Raw genomic sequence first — 15,833 nt, 5'->3', positions numbered from 1 at the left:
CAAGCTTTTGAGGTGAAACACAGTTAGGAAGACAAGTTTGTTAGGTGTATCTGCAAGGTTCCTGCAAACTACCTGGGGTTTTTTGTAATCACAAGGAATTTACTTTTTTTTTTTTACCCTAAAAAAATTACTGAAATTATATTCTCCAAACTTGATTTTCTTTGAGTGTTTTCTTAACTACCCTAAGGTTGAAGAAAATGCTTGCTTTTGAACACATCAAGCTCTAGGCTACTTCATTTGTTATGTACATGTAGCAGAGCACTGAAGAAGATAGGCTGTTTAAAATTCTTAGTGTTGTGAAGTTCGTAAATGCCAGCTGAGACTCTGTCCTTACTTTTTACCTTGTTTCCTCATGGAAACAAGTCTATAGCTGGTGTCAGAAGCTGTCCTATTGCTTCCCATTGGTCTGCTGTGTACTTTCTCTATCTTGGCCATATCCTGCAGTAGTCTCTAACTAGTTTGAGGCAAACCCAAGCTTACATCTCCTCTACCTCTGTTTGCACTCTCCCCACAGCTGCCAATTCCTTTCATAGCTCTTGCCTTACTAGTTGTCCTCACGGAGGACTTTAGGAAGCAGAAGTAACTGATACTTCAGAGCTTTATTTGCTGGTCTTCCAGCTTCCTTCCTCCTGGACAGTACAGGTGAGTACTAGGGCATTATTACGTGTGGTGGAAGCATCAAGTACGGCAGAAGAAATTCCTATTTGAGAACTATCACACATAACTAAGGGTCAAAGGGTTGAAAACTTACTGGGGAAAAAGAAAACAAAGGACAATCAAAGTGAGAGGTGAGTTGTGGGTAGAGAGAAGTTGTAAACTTTGAGGCAGAGGGGGAAAAAAAGGAATAATCAAAAGACACTTGGAGGGAGGGAGAGAAGCTGAAAACTTTGATTTTTTTTAGGAGATGAAAGGAAAAGAAATGCACTTGTTTAAACAGAAGTATGAAAAGGTATATACTTCACTCTGCAGCAGGCTTCTTTCTTTTTAGTGTGCCAACCAAAAAGGTGTGTAATGGTCACCAGTGCTACTCATTTCTATTCTTGCAATTTAGTCTGCGGTTCCTGTTCAGGTCCTGTTATGGGGAGGCCTCCTGTTCCTCTGCCTGCTTGGGGTGGGCTGCTTTCTGCCAGTGTGGACAGGAAACTGGAGTTAATAGTCAGGGCCTGCATCCTATTGCTTGGGCTGCCAGCAGCTACATGTGATTTTGCACGAGTGGTTTCTGTCCCTTAGTTTTCCTTGTTTGATCTGGAATTAATATAGTTTGAGTTAATGAAAGCTTTTTTGAGGTCAGTGCATGAAAAGTGTAGTGTAGTTAAATGTGGCTTAGCACAGTGTGCAGATATGAAAATGTATGTGTAACCTGTAGTACTAATGATTTTGTTGTATTGATATTATGTAAAAGTATGCCATTTGCATAATGACTGTAATTAAGTGGTCATTAATTGTAGGTTTCTGGTCTTTATTGAGCACTCATGAGTTCACTTTAGAACTGTTAATTAAGATTTGCTCATGCACAGAAAGATTTTTCTTGCATGATGTGCAAGATGTGTAGTTTTTTTTCCCTTCTGCCTGTACAAAAATACTGCATTTAATGTGTGAGACTGAAATAAGCAATAGCCAGTCATTAGTGCCACCAGCATGGTTCATCTAGTCTGAGCTCAGTCTTGGCTTTCCTGCATCTTATTCAAATGGCTATGTGAAAATACACTAAAAAAGGAGTAAAAATTGAAGGTATTCGGGTGCATGGTTATAACTGTCTAGTTGGAGCCCTGGTTGATGGAGGAATTTCACACTATGGAATTTGAGACTTCTAATTTATGTGCTTTAATGCAAGCAGCTGTCATTCTGCATTTGGTATTTAGGACGTTTAGACATAGAATTTTTGACTTTTTTTTTTTAATGCTGCTTAATTTTTAGCTTCAATGGTAGAGGTGAAGCTTTTGACTTCTGACTTCATCAGACTAAAAGAACTGTGGCATTTTCTCTTGCACCTGAACTCTATACTGAATGTTTGATTTCTTCCCTCATTTATGAGTGCTCAGACTCTTATTCTCATTTTTTAAAAAAAGAGCAGAATCTTTGTGACCTAGTGAAATGTGTGCTACCTAATGCTTTTTATGATTTCTTTAAAACTAATTTGTTATGGCTTCAAAACTTTATTAATGCTCTCAAATCTGTTTGTTTTGAAGGAGTTCTAGACATTCCCATGATCAGCTGGGTTGTAATGCTGGTGTCCAGACTACTGGATTATGTAGCTACTGTTGAAGATGAAGCAGCCACGGCCAAGAAACCTCTGAATGGAAAAGAGAGGGAACGATTTTTGACAGGTATGTAGCACTTATTATCAAAACTTGCTTCTATGGGTATTGGTTTGGGAGCTGTTCAAATACTTAAAATGTATTTTCAATTCACTTGAAAAATAAGATTTTAAAAACAGATGTTGTGATCTTTTTATTTGCATTGTTGTCTGCTTCTTTACATCCCCTTCTCCTTAGAAATATGATCTCTTTCATTTTTTTAAAGTGGAAATTACAGGATTGATTTTAGTTTGTAAAATATCTGTATATTATTCTGTGACTCCAGGACCTGGCAACTGAGAGTGCACCATGTTGAAACAGTTTTGTGTTGTGAGAAAGGGCAACAGTATGACTTTGTAACTGCTTTGGTATTTGCCATGGTATTTTTATCCAGTATTTTTAAATGCATTTTTTGTCTGTTTATTTTTTTATTATTTAAGTGGATTAGCTGTGGTTTTCTTTGAACATCTTTTCTAAAAGTGAAAACTCTAAAGCTTTTGTGTTATGGAAGCTGTTTAGGTATTTTCAGTTAGGACAGTCTTGCTTACCTCCTTATATGTTTTAAAAATAATGAAAACAAGATGGTACTGCTGCATTTTAAAATTACACAGAAATATTACCATCAGTGGTGATAGTTGCATAACACTAAGAGAGATTTTGCTTGTTTGTTTAGTATTTAGTGTATGGAGATGCTAACCATTGCTGCAATGTAAATGCTTTTCTCTGGAGTTAAGTGAGGTTTAATAAGATGGATTAATATCTCCTTTTTTTTCTGTTTCCATTAGGAAACCAGTGGAGTTTTATAAATAATAGCCTTCACACTCAGAGTCTGAGCAGATCAGCTAAAGGCAACAGTAGCCTAGATAGACTGTATTCCCGAAAGATCAGAAAACAGCTTGTGCATCATAAACAGGTGACTTCCAGAACGGTAGTGGCTATTTTCACACAAGTATGTCTTGTTTATAGTATATCTCATTTGTTGGAAGAACAACTTTGGCCTTGGGACTCATTCAGCCTTGCTTTTGCATAGGTCTGGTTCTGTAGCTAAAGGCTGCCTAACTTCTTCAACATTCGTCTCGAACCGTGGGGCATGGGATCCGCTGGAAGAACAGGTGTTGGAGTGTACTGTTGCACTCTGTGGCCCATATTGGATAATAAATATAATTTACTTTCTAGAGAAATCTGGGTACACCTGAGCGCAAGCACCTAAGCTGTGATTTAAAAGTTGGTAATTCTTAAGAAACAAACTTTTCATTTCTAAATGCAACCATGCAGGTTTTATGACCCTGAGCACGTATGTCTTGAGCTCCTTTAAAAATACTGTTTCTTCTTAAACTTCATCTGTTCTGGGTCTGCTAGTAGCCCTTTATGGTGTCTTAGTTAAAATTGTATATAAACTGTATTTTAAAAGCTCAAGTTACAATTTGAACTGAAGATTACTATCATATGAACATACAGATCCTTTTAACATCTTACTGCTTAAATTTTCATTTTTTCCTATTAACATTTTCTTTTAGCAACTTAACTTATTAAAAGCAAAACAGAAGGCTTTGGTGGAACAGATGGAAAAAGAGAAAATACAAAGCAACAAAGGATCATCATACAAACTTTTAGTAGAACAGGCAAAACTAAAGCAGGCTACTTCAAAGGTATGATGCTCTGAAACTGTGACTGACTTCTTGTCCTTTGCATGGAAAGACCTGTTCCTGCAAAGTCATTTTTGTCCTACGTTGACCTTATTTTAAAAAGTTGTTTCATCGTGGCTGCTATCAAGCATATTCTGATGCTGAAAACAGCAGCCATCTGGAAATCTCTTGCACTGTGAAAAATAGTTTATACTTCTGCAGGGGTTTTTTAGGTAGTCATGGCCAAAATCACTAATAATCTTGTAGCTTTGGGAATGCCAGTCATATCTTTAAACTTTGGATAACATATACCAGTAGAAATGTAAAGTAATGTTTTATATGGCTAACTTTTATGCATGATACTCTTCTGGATGCTCTCCTGGTTGAGTAATCAGAAAATAATCATGCCAATGGCTGTTTCTTCAAATTAATAAATACAACTTTTGAGAATGTTTTCTGAGCTTTCTCAGAAGCTTCTTAAAAGTACTTCTCATGTAAGTTGAGGCATCTTGCAGTAAGCCCCAGATACTGAGAGTGGATGTGGTAGTTAATTATTTTGATTATGGATGAGGTGCTGAAATTTAGGGATTTCTGGAGATGGCAACATGGACTTTGCAGAGGACACAAAAAAAAATGTGTAAATTTTTCTAGCTACCAAACTTAGGTATCTCTTTAAATATTTACTCTCTAGTTCCAGAAGTACTACTGTCTGTTAGGATGACTGAAAGTAGGCCTGTGGGAAGACCTTACAGGCAATCTAAAGGGAAATCTTAAAACAACTTCCAGTAATTATGAGGAAAAATACCAAAACAAAACAAAAAAACAACCAACCAAAAAAAAAAAACAAAACCCCACACCAAAATTTAAACACCAGCATAAAAATAAAGCCCTAAGTTTTCACTAACTCTGCTTGTCATGAGCTGTTCTTTCCTGCACTATCTTCTGCTTTATTCCTGCAGGTTATAGCAAGGGGGCTGCTCCACTGGTAGGCCCCTTGAGACATCTTTAAATGAGTCACTGGCTGAAATATGCTATCCAGCTATTTAAGTTTCACTTTATAGCAGCCATGTTGCATCAAAAAAGCATGTTGAACTAAAGACTTTCCCCCTTGCAGTATCTTAACATTTAGTTATGGTATTACTGTGCACTTGATAGTTGCATTTCATGTAGTTTTTACTACTTTGCCTACTAATCACTTTCAGTTATGACAAGCTGTGAGTAACTTAAAACATTTATTGCATTTAGGAGAAAGCTGAAACCTTTGTGTTAGTAAATAGTTCTTTCTCTGGTCTACTTGAGTGGCTGCTACTTCAATGAGATTATAAGAGGCTTTTGTGTTACCTAATTTTAGACTGCTTGTGTAGCTGATACAATGAACTGAGCTGGTAAATGTGTGCCGTGGTGGATGGGAGGATTAATAAAAGCACTTTTTTTTCTCCATTGAATTTGTAGACCCTCTGTCAAAAAGGTTGTAGTTTAGACCTCTGATCAAGTATCAGGCTAGTTCAATTTATGGTGGTTAATGGACACTTTGTACACTGGAAGTATTAAGAAAGTTAGAAATTACTGATGATTTATCTAATGTGAAGAACTTAGAAGTCAGCGTTCTTGCAAAGGTAAATTTCCATATTAGCTCTTGTACACAGTTTGCTTCAAGGTAGCTGTAGCTTTATATGCAGGTGTGGAAATATGAAATAAACTTCTAAAACACATATTCTCAATAAGTTTTATGGCAAACATAAAGGCTTAATTGACACTTGTGTGGAATTGGATAATTTGGTTATGAGTCTGTCACCTGAGATAACATGCTGCCAAACCAAATTTCTGCCAATAAAGCCTTAATTCCATTCCAGATTCTCATGCATTCTTAGACCCTCTCCCTTCTCTCTCCCTTCCTTCTCTCCCTTCCTTCTCTCCCTTCCTTCTCTCCCTTCCTTCTCTCCCTTCCTTCTCTCCCTTCCTTCTCTCCCTTCCTTCTCTCCCTTCCTTCTCTCCCTTCTCTCTCTCCCTTCTCTCTCTCCCTTCTCTCTCCCCTCTCTCTCCCCTCTCCTCCCCTCTCTCTCCCCTCTCTCTCTCCCCTCTCTCTCCCCTCTCTCTCCCCTCTCTCTCCCCTCTCTCTCCCCTCTCTCTCCCCTCTCTCCCCCCTCTCTCCCCCCTCTCTCTCCCCTCTCTCCCCCCCTCTCGTCCCCCCTCATGCTTCCGCCCCTCTCTGCGTCCCCCCTCTCTCCCCCCTCTCTCCCCCCTCTCTCCCCCCTCTCTCCCCCCCTCTCTCTCCCCCCTTCTCTCTCCCCTCTCTCTCCCCTCTCTCTCCCCTCTCTCTCCCCTCTCTCTCCCCTCTCTCTCTTCTCTCTCTTCGTTACTGTTATTGCTGCCTCAGATTTTCACTGGGAAAAGATTTAGAGGTTTGTTTTAAAATGTAACTGTTGTTTCAAATTTAATTCCTGCAGCACTTCAAGGACTTAATACGCTTACGTCGAACTGCAGAATGGCCTCGTTCTACTTTAGATACAGAAGTATCAACAACAAAGGAAACTCCGGAAATTGAACCACTTCCATTTACACTGGCACATGAACGTTGTATTTCTGTAGTGCAGAAGCTGGCACTTTTTCTCTTGTCCATGGACTTTACTTGTCATGCAGACTTACTTCTATTTGTTTGTAAGGTAAACAGAATATGGAATGTCACTCTAGTTGCAATGGAGACCACACTAAATTAGCTTTCTGTTACTGCTTTTTTTGCTGGCTCGATGGTAAAAATTAGCTGCAGCATTAAAATTTCTAGTAATTTCTGGTGAGGTAGTTTTTCTGATCTGTCACCTTTTGCGTAACTTACGATATGATGGCTTCAAAATTGCATAGAAAAAGTAACTTTAAAAAAAATATTTTCATGTAATTACACTTGTAAAATCATAAATTTAAGCTTGTAAAAATACCTGGTTTACTAGTAAGCGAAATCTAATAATCATAGAAATGAAAGCTATTACATATTTTCATAGTGTTAAATATGAATAGGCATTTTTTTTTTTAGGTTCTTGCTAGAATTGCAAATGCTACAAGACCAACAATTCATTTATGTGAGATTGTAAACGAGACGCAGTTGGAAAGATTATTGCTGCTTCTTGTTGGAACTGATTTTAACAGAGGAGACATCTCTTGGGGCGGAGCATGGGCTCAGTATTCTCTGACTTGTATGCTGCAGGATATTCTAGCAGGTTTGTTTTAAGTTCATATTTTTCAGAATGTACATTACACTTGAAACTTTCTATCTTGAATGTTTTACGATTTTATTTTTTTTTAATTATTATGTTAGAATCTGCTGACACTATTAAGATAGTGAGATTAGTGAGTAAAAAATGCAATTTAAAGTTGCAATTACAGTCAATCCTGAATTAGTGACTTGGGCATTGAAAAGTTAATATTTATATGACCCTGATTATTTGAAAATTATTCAGAACTCCTCTCCTTGAAGAAGCAGCCCTTAGAGAATTTAGAGTTAGATGAAGAAGAACACACAGTTGGCCTAGACACTGGGATGTTAGTTTGTAAGTGGAATAAAGCTTGAAACTCAGTTGTCTGCTTAATCTAATATGTAGGAGAGTTGTTGGCACCTATAGCAGCTGAAGCTATGGAAGAAAGTGCTTTGGGAGAAGATGCTGGAGCTTCAGCTGGGGATTCTGATGACTCTCTCCAGCAGTCCACAGTTCAGTTAGTAGAAGCAATAGATGAGCCTTTGACACATGACATCACAGGTAAATTATTCCATAATCTTGATGTATATATGTATACTGAAAAAAGTAAAAAAACCTTTGCTATTACTCATCTATCAAAGTATCAGTAAAGGAGTTTTGGCGATAGGATAATTAGTTTCTGAAAATACAGGCAGAATATGAGCAATTCTTCAACTTATTTTTACATCTGATCAGTACGAAATGGTTATTTTTCCAATTATTTAAAAAAGGCAACTTGATTGCATTCATTATCTTTTTGCACTAAGAGCTGTAATATTAAAAGCCTTAAAATTATCCATGAATTGGATGATATATCCATGTTTTATGGTTTGTACTTAGTAGTATTAATATTCTTTTAATCATTCAAAGGTGCTCCACCTTTGTCATCTTTGGAAAAAGATAAGGATATTGATCTTGAATTACTGCAAGACCTGATGGAAGTTGATATTGATCCTTTGGATATTGATTTGGAGAAAGATCCCCTTGCAGCCAAAGTCTTCAAGGTATGACACACCTGAGTTTTCAGGATAACATTTACATGTGGAATAATAAAATCCTTTCTCTCTTACAATTCTTCGTTAGTGGTATTTGATGTCTTAAGACCTGCTTTTAGCCTTTTATAAAGGTTTAATGTAGAATGACAGGAAAGAATGTAAAGATTGTGTTCACATCTCAGATGTATTGATATCTCAGTTGACCACAAAATATTTTGCTTTTGTATGAAGATAATCTGTATAAACAAGAGGTTCTGAGTTTATTCATACTGTAGCATGTTAAAGACAACAAAAGCATAATATAAAAGAAAAATAAGAACTAGTCTTGTCCTTTTTTATTAAGAATAGCATGCCATTTGCTTCTGTGATTGATCTTAAGGGTTAATACTGATAGTATTGTGTTCAAAGAAACCCAAGGCAGCAGTAGCTAGTGCTCAGACCAGCTTCAGACTATGACAACAAGCAGCTAACTTCAAAACTTATTTCACTGTGGAACAAGAAAATTATTAAATGCTTTCATACTTAAAATGGAAGCTAAACATATCAGAGGTGGTAAAATTACATTTAGATGTAATAGTATATTGTCAAGGTATATTAAAAAAACAAAAATATTTTGGTTTTAAAGAAACACAACTGTTTGTAAAAAAATGTTGAGTCTCTTTTCTCTGTCCATAAGGATGATGCTCTCATTTGGAGTTTTCCTGCTCCTCTCACTATTGACTTAAACCTTCAGCCTCATTTGAATTAACCTAAATTATCTTTCTCACCACTTGCTCAGACAACACTAAATTTTCTTTTTTTTTTTCCTATATTCCCTGATATGTCCTTCCACCGATTTACCTATCATGTAAAGATTTTTTTTCTCTAAATCTCACCCTACCAAAAATTCCACTCATTGCTTAATTTTTGTTTTACTGATGTTTCCCTCCTCCTTTATTCTGCTATCATTTCATGTGGCAGTATGCCTTAGTCCACTTCATCTGCAGGTATCTTCATGATCTTATTGACTGATTGGATGTCCTCTAAAAAACAGCCAGAAAAACACTTCTTCATTCTTAATCCTTCTTAAGATTTGCTTCTGTATCTGTAAAATGACAGTTGATACTGGATCTTGCCATTAAAAATACAGGCATACACAAACTGCCTTCATACAGTCTTACATTACTATTTTTTTCCTTGTGATTCACATGCTTTCTTAGTGTCTTAAATTATGACACTTCAGCAGAGATTATTCAGCTCTTTCTTTTGCAGAGCCCAGTACAAATAATCCCTGAGCCTCGCTGAGGCTTCAAGGTACTTTCATAGTACAGTTAATAATATAATATTCTGTCTTGATAAATAACTTCTCAAAATATCTGTGTGATACTCCACTTCCAAATTTACAATATAGTACAAATGTGTGAATAAAAACTGATGATAACATTTTCAGATTGGCTTCTTGAATCTTTGAGACAGCTAACTACATTGCTGGATTTTGACAATCACTAAGGATTCAGTAGCTTACACGGCAATAAAAATTGAAACAAAATTTTCTAAAGCTATTGGATCCAATCTTCTGGTTTTAATCTTTTGTAACTTCAGTGTTTGTTGTTAGTCATTACAAGTTTTATTTTTGTACTTGGGCAGTCTAAAGAGTTGCTGTTTTTTCTTGTTGTTTTGTTTGTTTTTTAAGCCTATAAGCAGCACCTGGTACGATTACTGGGGTGCTGATTATGGTACCTACAATTACAATCCTTACATTGGAGGCGTTGGAATTCCAGTTGCAAAACCACCAGTAACTACAGAGAAAAATGGGTCACAAACTGTGAGCGTATCAGTCTCTCAAGGTAAGCAATGAACTAAAAGTTCTGTTCAGGGTCTCTTTTCTGTGATACTGTATTTGACACTTTTGCATATCAAATTATGTTAACAATCTCTACATGTATTAAGTGGAAATAATTAAATTTTCTATATGCCATGGGTTTTTTCTTTGGTAACTGAGAGAACATTATGTGAAGTTTATATTTAAAATAGCCTAACAGCAGAAAATCTTATTTTCTAACATTTTTGAGCACACACTTATAGGCAGTTTTAAATTATTCCTGTTTTCTCAGGAAATTTTGGAAGCTCTTTTCTAGTTGGCTGATATTTTGGATAGTTGGATCTACCCTAAGGAATGAGGTGGCACACTTGTTTAGTTTGGAGGAATAACTACTGAACTGGGGTGATAGATCTTTCCCCCGCCACACTGGGGAAATACAGCTTTTTGGTTCTTGTTTGAGAGGTATTACCTTAGGAAAAACAAGCTTAAACATATGCAGAATTAGTCATGTGTGATATTAAAAAGAAATATGTGTTTGTTTCACAGAAATTTAGTATTTTATTAATTATATATTTCACGTCTATAACAACCTTATATTCAGTTCAGAGTATAAGTTTCTATATTCTGCTTCTGTCATATATAAAAATGAATCTTTCTGTTAGTGATACTGAGATTTTTTTTCAGTTTAATGTGTACTGTATATCTATACTGCTTTCACAGGAAGTTAGAGTAACTAATTGTATATGTCCGATACAATTCAGTTTTACCCTGTTTGTTGCCTTGTGTAGCTTTAGATGCACGTCTAGAAGTTGGACTTGAACAGCAGGCTGAGCTGATGCTGAAAATGATGTCCACCCTGGAGGCTGATTCCATTCTACAAGCATTAACAAACACATCTCCTACATGTAACTACATGTTGTCAAATCATTCTCTTCACATAATGACCATGATGCTTTGAAATTTGTACTCATTTTTTCTGCAGTCATTTAGCAGCTTAGAAAAAGTTATATTTTGCTTGAATTTTCTTGTTAGGCCAAGCTTTAGAGATATTTCTTTATTCAGATTTTTGAATTGTGTGTATACATATATTTAAGATATTTTGGGGAACTAGTCAAATATGCAGGATTTCTTTTACAGTGCATTATACTACAATGGAGGAATTATTTTCATTTTCCGATCGAGGTGCAAGTGAATGTTAAGTTTCCTGGTTTTGTGAAGCTTCATTCTTGTGTTCATTGTGAAATTTCAGCTGTTTGAAAGCTGCTTTGCACTTGACAGTTTCACCTGTTCAGTCATGAAAGTGAAAATATTTGAATAAAATTTTGAACGCAGCTGTTCAATAAGCTTTATGTTATAAAAACACTCATGATGCCAATTTACTTTTGAACGTATTTTCAGCCAGTTGCACTGCCCATTTTGTTAAGATGTGCTGCTTTGTAGCTCTCTGGGTACCTTCATGTGCATGCAGTCATTAGTTGAATGATGATGGAGTAGGTTTAGTGACATCCTCAGCCTTTAATCTCTGGAAGTTTATTATTGACTGCAATAGTTTTACCATAATGCGTGAAAGAGATGTTCCAAATGTTTGTCTTACCATTGTGTTATCTGGACACTCCTATAATACATGTTTTGCAAGAACTGTGAAAATGTATTTGTGTGGGCTCACTTTCCAAACAGTTTTGTGAAAGTGGAGATGTCTGATACTCAAGTATGCCTTTCACAGTATGGTAGTCAGTAGTTCAACTCAGCCGAACACTACATTGAAGATGTTCCTGTAAATTATAAAAGAAGTGTATTTCCCTTAAGTATAGAATGCAAGGAAATAAATATGAAATTACTTTGAGCAACTTTCACAAAATAATTCATGGCGGGATGATACTTTTTGTTTTTTAGTAACCCAGTCTCCTAGCGGAACAGATGATTCATTGCTAAGAGGATTACATACTGCTAACCAAAATGCCCAGTTAATTGTACAGTTGTCATCTATACCTATGCTGAGTGCATGCTTCAACAAACTCTTTTCCATGCTACAAGTCCACCATGTTCAGGTATAGAATTATGAACTTTGAAATGTTTTGATAGCATTTCTCTCTAAGTTTGAAAGTTGTTTTCCTATACTTCTTACTACTTAGGATGCAAGTAACCTGTTATGTTATGTGCTTTATTGCTTATGAAGCCGTCATGGACAACAGTACCAATAATGTAATAGACAAGCTGCTGAAAGCTTTTATCAAAAACGACATTTCTTGTTACAGTGAAAAAGTGGGTATACATTTTCATATTTAAAAACAAGTTTGTAGATTCACTGAAAGATAATTGTCAGCTTATTAGTGAAGAGTGTCACTAAGTGTGAAGTCTCCATCTGTGGAGATCTTCAAAACCCAGCTGGATAAACCCCCGAGCAACCCATTCTGGTGTCTTCTTTGGCCCTTTGAGCAGAAGATTGGATTGGATAACTTCCAGAGTTCCCTTCCAACCTAAATTATCCAATGATCATAAATGTTAAAATTAAAAGTGTGCTTTTTGAAAAGTCATTGGTTTAGCAATGCTTTTCTTGATACATACAAAGGAACACCATGCATGCTATATATGAGTGATTAGGTACCTGCCTGCCTGTTTATATTTTAACTGGGTGGCGGACTCCATCCCTCAATTGTTCTTTAAATATCTCATCCGAAATACAGTTTGTGGTGTAAAGAACCTTGATGCTTCCCTGGAATATCTAAATAGTTATTTTCCTGAAGGGAGTTATTCAGAGTAAGCATCAGTGTCTCTGATAGTAAAGGAAGTTTCCCAGTAATTAAATTGGCCTTTTGAATAATTTTGGTTGACTGGTAAACATCACTTGACTTATTGAGACATTCCAAAAGCTTACATGCAAACCAGTGTTACAGGTGTAAGGTTATGATACAGACATTTCTGAGCAGTGTGTAAAGCTGCTTTCTTTTAACATAAGTTTGAAGAAACTTCTTCAGAGAAACTTAACTGTATTTAGAAGAATCAATTACAAAAACATAGCAGAAGCATTTGCTAGTAATGCTGAATTTGCCTTGAATATTATGTTTATCAGAATCTTCAAATCCAGTAAAGGGGGGGGGGGGGGGGGGGGTTGGAGAGAGTGTGTATGTGTGTATCAGTGAAACAGTAACAGCTGAGAATGTAGATAAGGCTTTTAAAATTAAAGCAAATAACCTTTTATGCTCTGGAGTTCTGGAAAAACACTTGAGTTTGGTCTGATAGTGTTCTTCTCTCCCTTTTTTTCAGCTTGAATCCCTTTTACAGTTATGGCTCACATTAAGCCTGAATTCCAGTTCCTCTGGAAGTAAAGATAGTGGCGCTGATATTTTCCTTTATAACGCTAACCGAATTCCTGTCATTTCCTTGAACCAAGGTAAAATACATTAAATATGGGAAATTTAATTTTCAGGAAGTGTAAGAAAAAAAAAAATCTTACAAGTACTCAATTTTTGCTAATAAGCAAAAAGTATTACAATAAGTATTCTTGATAAGATCAATGTTGGGATAATTTCTGTGTTCTTATTCAAGAGCTCTTGGGCTCATTATCTTCTTAATATGAAAAATGTGTAACTAGTATGTAACTGAGAGATGATTCCTTGAATTTACATGATCTCCTCAGAAATTAAATTGTAAAATTTGTGGTTCTTAACTCATCATTAATGCCAAGAGGACTTTTTAAAATACACTACTTGGTCTAAGGTGAACTGTGCACCTGTGTGCACTTCTCTGACAAATTTCTTCTCCTTGTATACCATCCTATGATCTTTTTATTATCAAAGGGGTCGGTGGAGGGGGAAGCCCTATTACCTTTTGTCATCAGACTACTAATCTAGTACAAAGACATGTCGAATTTTTTTTTTTTTCTATAATATGTTATACTGTATAGTTTAGAAAATCTTGTGGTGATAGTCCAAAACGTTAATGCCTGCTATAATGAACCCGTTATGCTGGCTTCCATGAGAACATTTTGAAACCAGTTTCTTTGCATTGTTTTCTCTGAGATGTCAGGGTCTGGGCACTGTAGAAAGTTCTGTGGGCCAGTTCCTGTGAAGTGTTGGTGAGGCTTGTTTTCTTAATTTCCTGGAACAATAGTTGTCAAAACAAAGTAAATACCACAAACAGTAATATTAATAACAATAATAAATATAGCACATTACAGTAAACCCAAGAAATTTATAGTAATAGCCTGAAGATTAAAGCTCGGAAAAACGTATTTTTCTTGACAGCTTCAGTAACTAGCTTCCTGTCAGTTCTGGCATGGTATCCTAATACCTTACTCCGGACATGGTGCCTTGTGCTTCATAGCCTAACTCTCATGACAAATATGCAGCTTAATGGTAAGTTTGGGGGTTTTTTATGTTGCCTGTTTTAGTGACGTGCAAATGAATGTTGATTCCCATCCAAATACCAGAACTTTCCTTTTGTCATATAAGTACTTTTGTTGGTTCTCCCATAGCTTCAGGCTTTTCAAGAGTGGGCTCCTTGAATTGCTTGTACCATGGGAAACTGAAACCCTAGTGGTAAAAGAAAATGTCATTATAAGTAGGTTGATAATGTCTTCTAAAAATGATTTTTAGGATTAGCTAATGATTCCTGGGAATTAGCTTTGTACTATGGGAAGAGGTAGCAGAGAGGAAGAATTAAGGTGCTATGAGAGAGATTCATGTTTTCTGATGCAGTAGGAATATTTTTGTAAATATGCTGGCACTAGTCATTGCTTATGTTAAGCTATCTGAAAATAAGCCCTCAGAAGCTGAACCTATTAAAAAAGAAATCCAACCCTTTAATTTCATTTCATTTCCCTCTGCACACCAGGTTATCTCACATTGTGTATATTGCTCCATAACACATGAGAAATAATCTCGCATTGAGAATGAGATTTTGCCACAAGACTGGTAGAAATTAAAGGATGTAATTTTTTAAATGAAGAAATGAGGCTTCTAAATGGCTTGCTATCATAGGGCAGCTGTCCTGAGGAATGCTTTGGTGGCCATGTCCTCAAAGGTAAAGAAGATATCAAATAGTAAGAACTTGGAGACTAGAATATTTTAAAACCTACATGTTAGACCAAGTCAGAGCTTTTTTAAATTCTGTTTTCACTCCAAGCATCGGACTAAAGACAGTAATTACAGAAGAAAGAAACCCAGAGCCTCCTGAAGATCACACTTCTATGAAGCAATTTGCCATCCTGTGATGATACAGCTATTCTCCACAGTTTTCCTCAAAGATGCTTATGAATCTTTTTTTCATAGATGCCATTACAAATCATTATCTTTGGGATGCACTTTTTTCTTCAGGTTTTCACTTTCTGTCCCTTTTCTGTGACGTTATTTAGAGATCAGTCTCACAAAAATCTGCTGAAATTTTTGCTGTGAGGTAGAACTGTGAATAATCTAATGGAAGAGACTTAATCGATATTCACAAAGTGAGACCTCTGTCTTATTCTTGATGTTTGAGAATAGAATGTGGCCTGATTTGTAGGATATCAGTGCCTGCATTTAACACCCATGTGTATTTTCAGCACTCCAATTTGTAACTGTAGACTAGAAATTTCCAAAAATTATGCTGTGTGTACTACTGAGACCATATGTGAATCTCTTCCAAGTGGCATGAGGCTGAGTGTTTGTGCTTTGATACTGACAGACAAGCAGCCACATGTTTGCGGAGTTTCTTAGGCAATTGTCTGAGATCAGTAAGTAATGATGTGAATGAAAAGCTGCTCAGAAGCAACCACTGTGGCTTATTGCAGGCTCACATAAGCATATGAAATGTGGTTGTGGATTTTTTTTGTATATAGGATTGTGAGCCTCAGGTTGGAGTTGAGTTGGAAAGGGTTGGAGATACAAGGTTGCTGGAGGGTAAAGAAAAGG

At 36.3% G+C, this 15,833-nt stretch overlaps 1 protein-coding gene across 13 annotated transcripts in view; it reads left to right on the top strand.

Moving 5' to 3' along the window:
- The window catches only part of BIRC6 (baculoviral IAP repeat containing 6), a 195,149-nt gene that overhangs the window by 70,118 nt on the left and 109,198 nt on the right, over positions 1-15,833 (top strand). For 6 of the 13 annotated variants that reach the window (XM_041128485.1, XM_041128481.1, XM_041128482.1 and 3 more), the window contains exons 32-43: positions 2,190-2,327; positions 3,083-3,246; positions 3,815-3,946; positions 6,370-6,585; positions 6,951-7,134; positions 7,516-7,671; positions 8,020-8,153; positions 9,817-9,970; positions 10,734-10,850; positions 11,839-11,993; positions 13,210-13,336; positions 14,190-14,300. In XM_041128485.1, the coding sequence (XP_040984419.1) occupies positions 2,190-2,327; positions 3,083-3,246; positions 3,815-3,946; positions 6,370-6,585; positions 6,951-7,134; positions 7,516-7,671; positions 8,020-8,153; positions 9,817-9,970; positions 10,734-10,850; positions 11,839-11,993; positions 13,210-13,336; positions 14,190-14,300 (1,788 nt within the window). The remainder of the gene's footprint in view (positions 1-2,189; positions 2,328-3,082; positions 3,247-3,814; positions 3,947-6,369; positions 6,586-6,950; positions 7,135-7,515; positions 7,672-8,019; positions 8,154-9,816; positions 9,971-10,733; positions 10,851-11,838; positions 11,994-13,209; positions 13,337-14,189; positions 14,301-15,833) is intronic. The other 7 variants (XM_030035311.2, XM_030035310.2, XM_030035307.2 and 4 more) reach the window with 3 other exon arrangements.

The sequence above is a fragment of the Aquila chrysaetos genome, chromosome 13 (genome assembly GCF_900496995.4).
Source record: "Aquila chrysaetos chrysaetos chromosome 13, bAquChr1.4, whole genome shotgun sequence".
Classification (NCBI taxonomy): Eukaryota; Metazoa; Chordata; class Aves; order Accipitriformes; family Accipitridae; genus Aquila; species Aquila chrysaetos.
The sequence above is the reverse complement of the archived record's forward strand: the minus strand, read 5'-3'. Positions and strand labels throughout refer to the sequence as shown.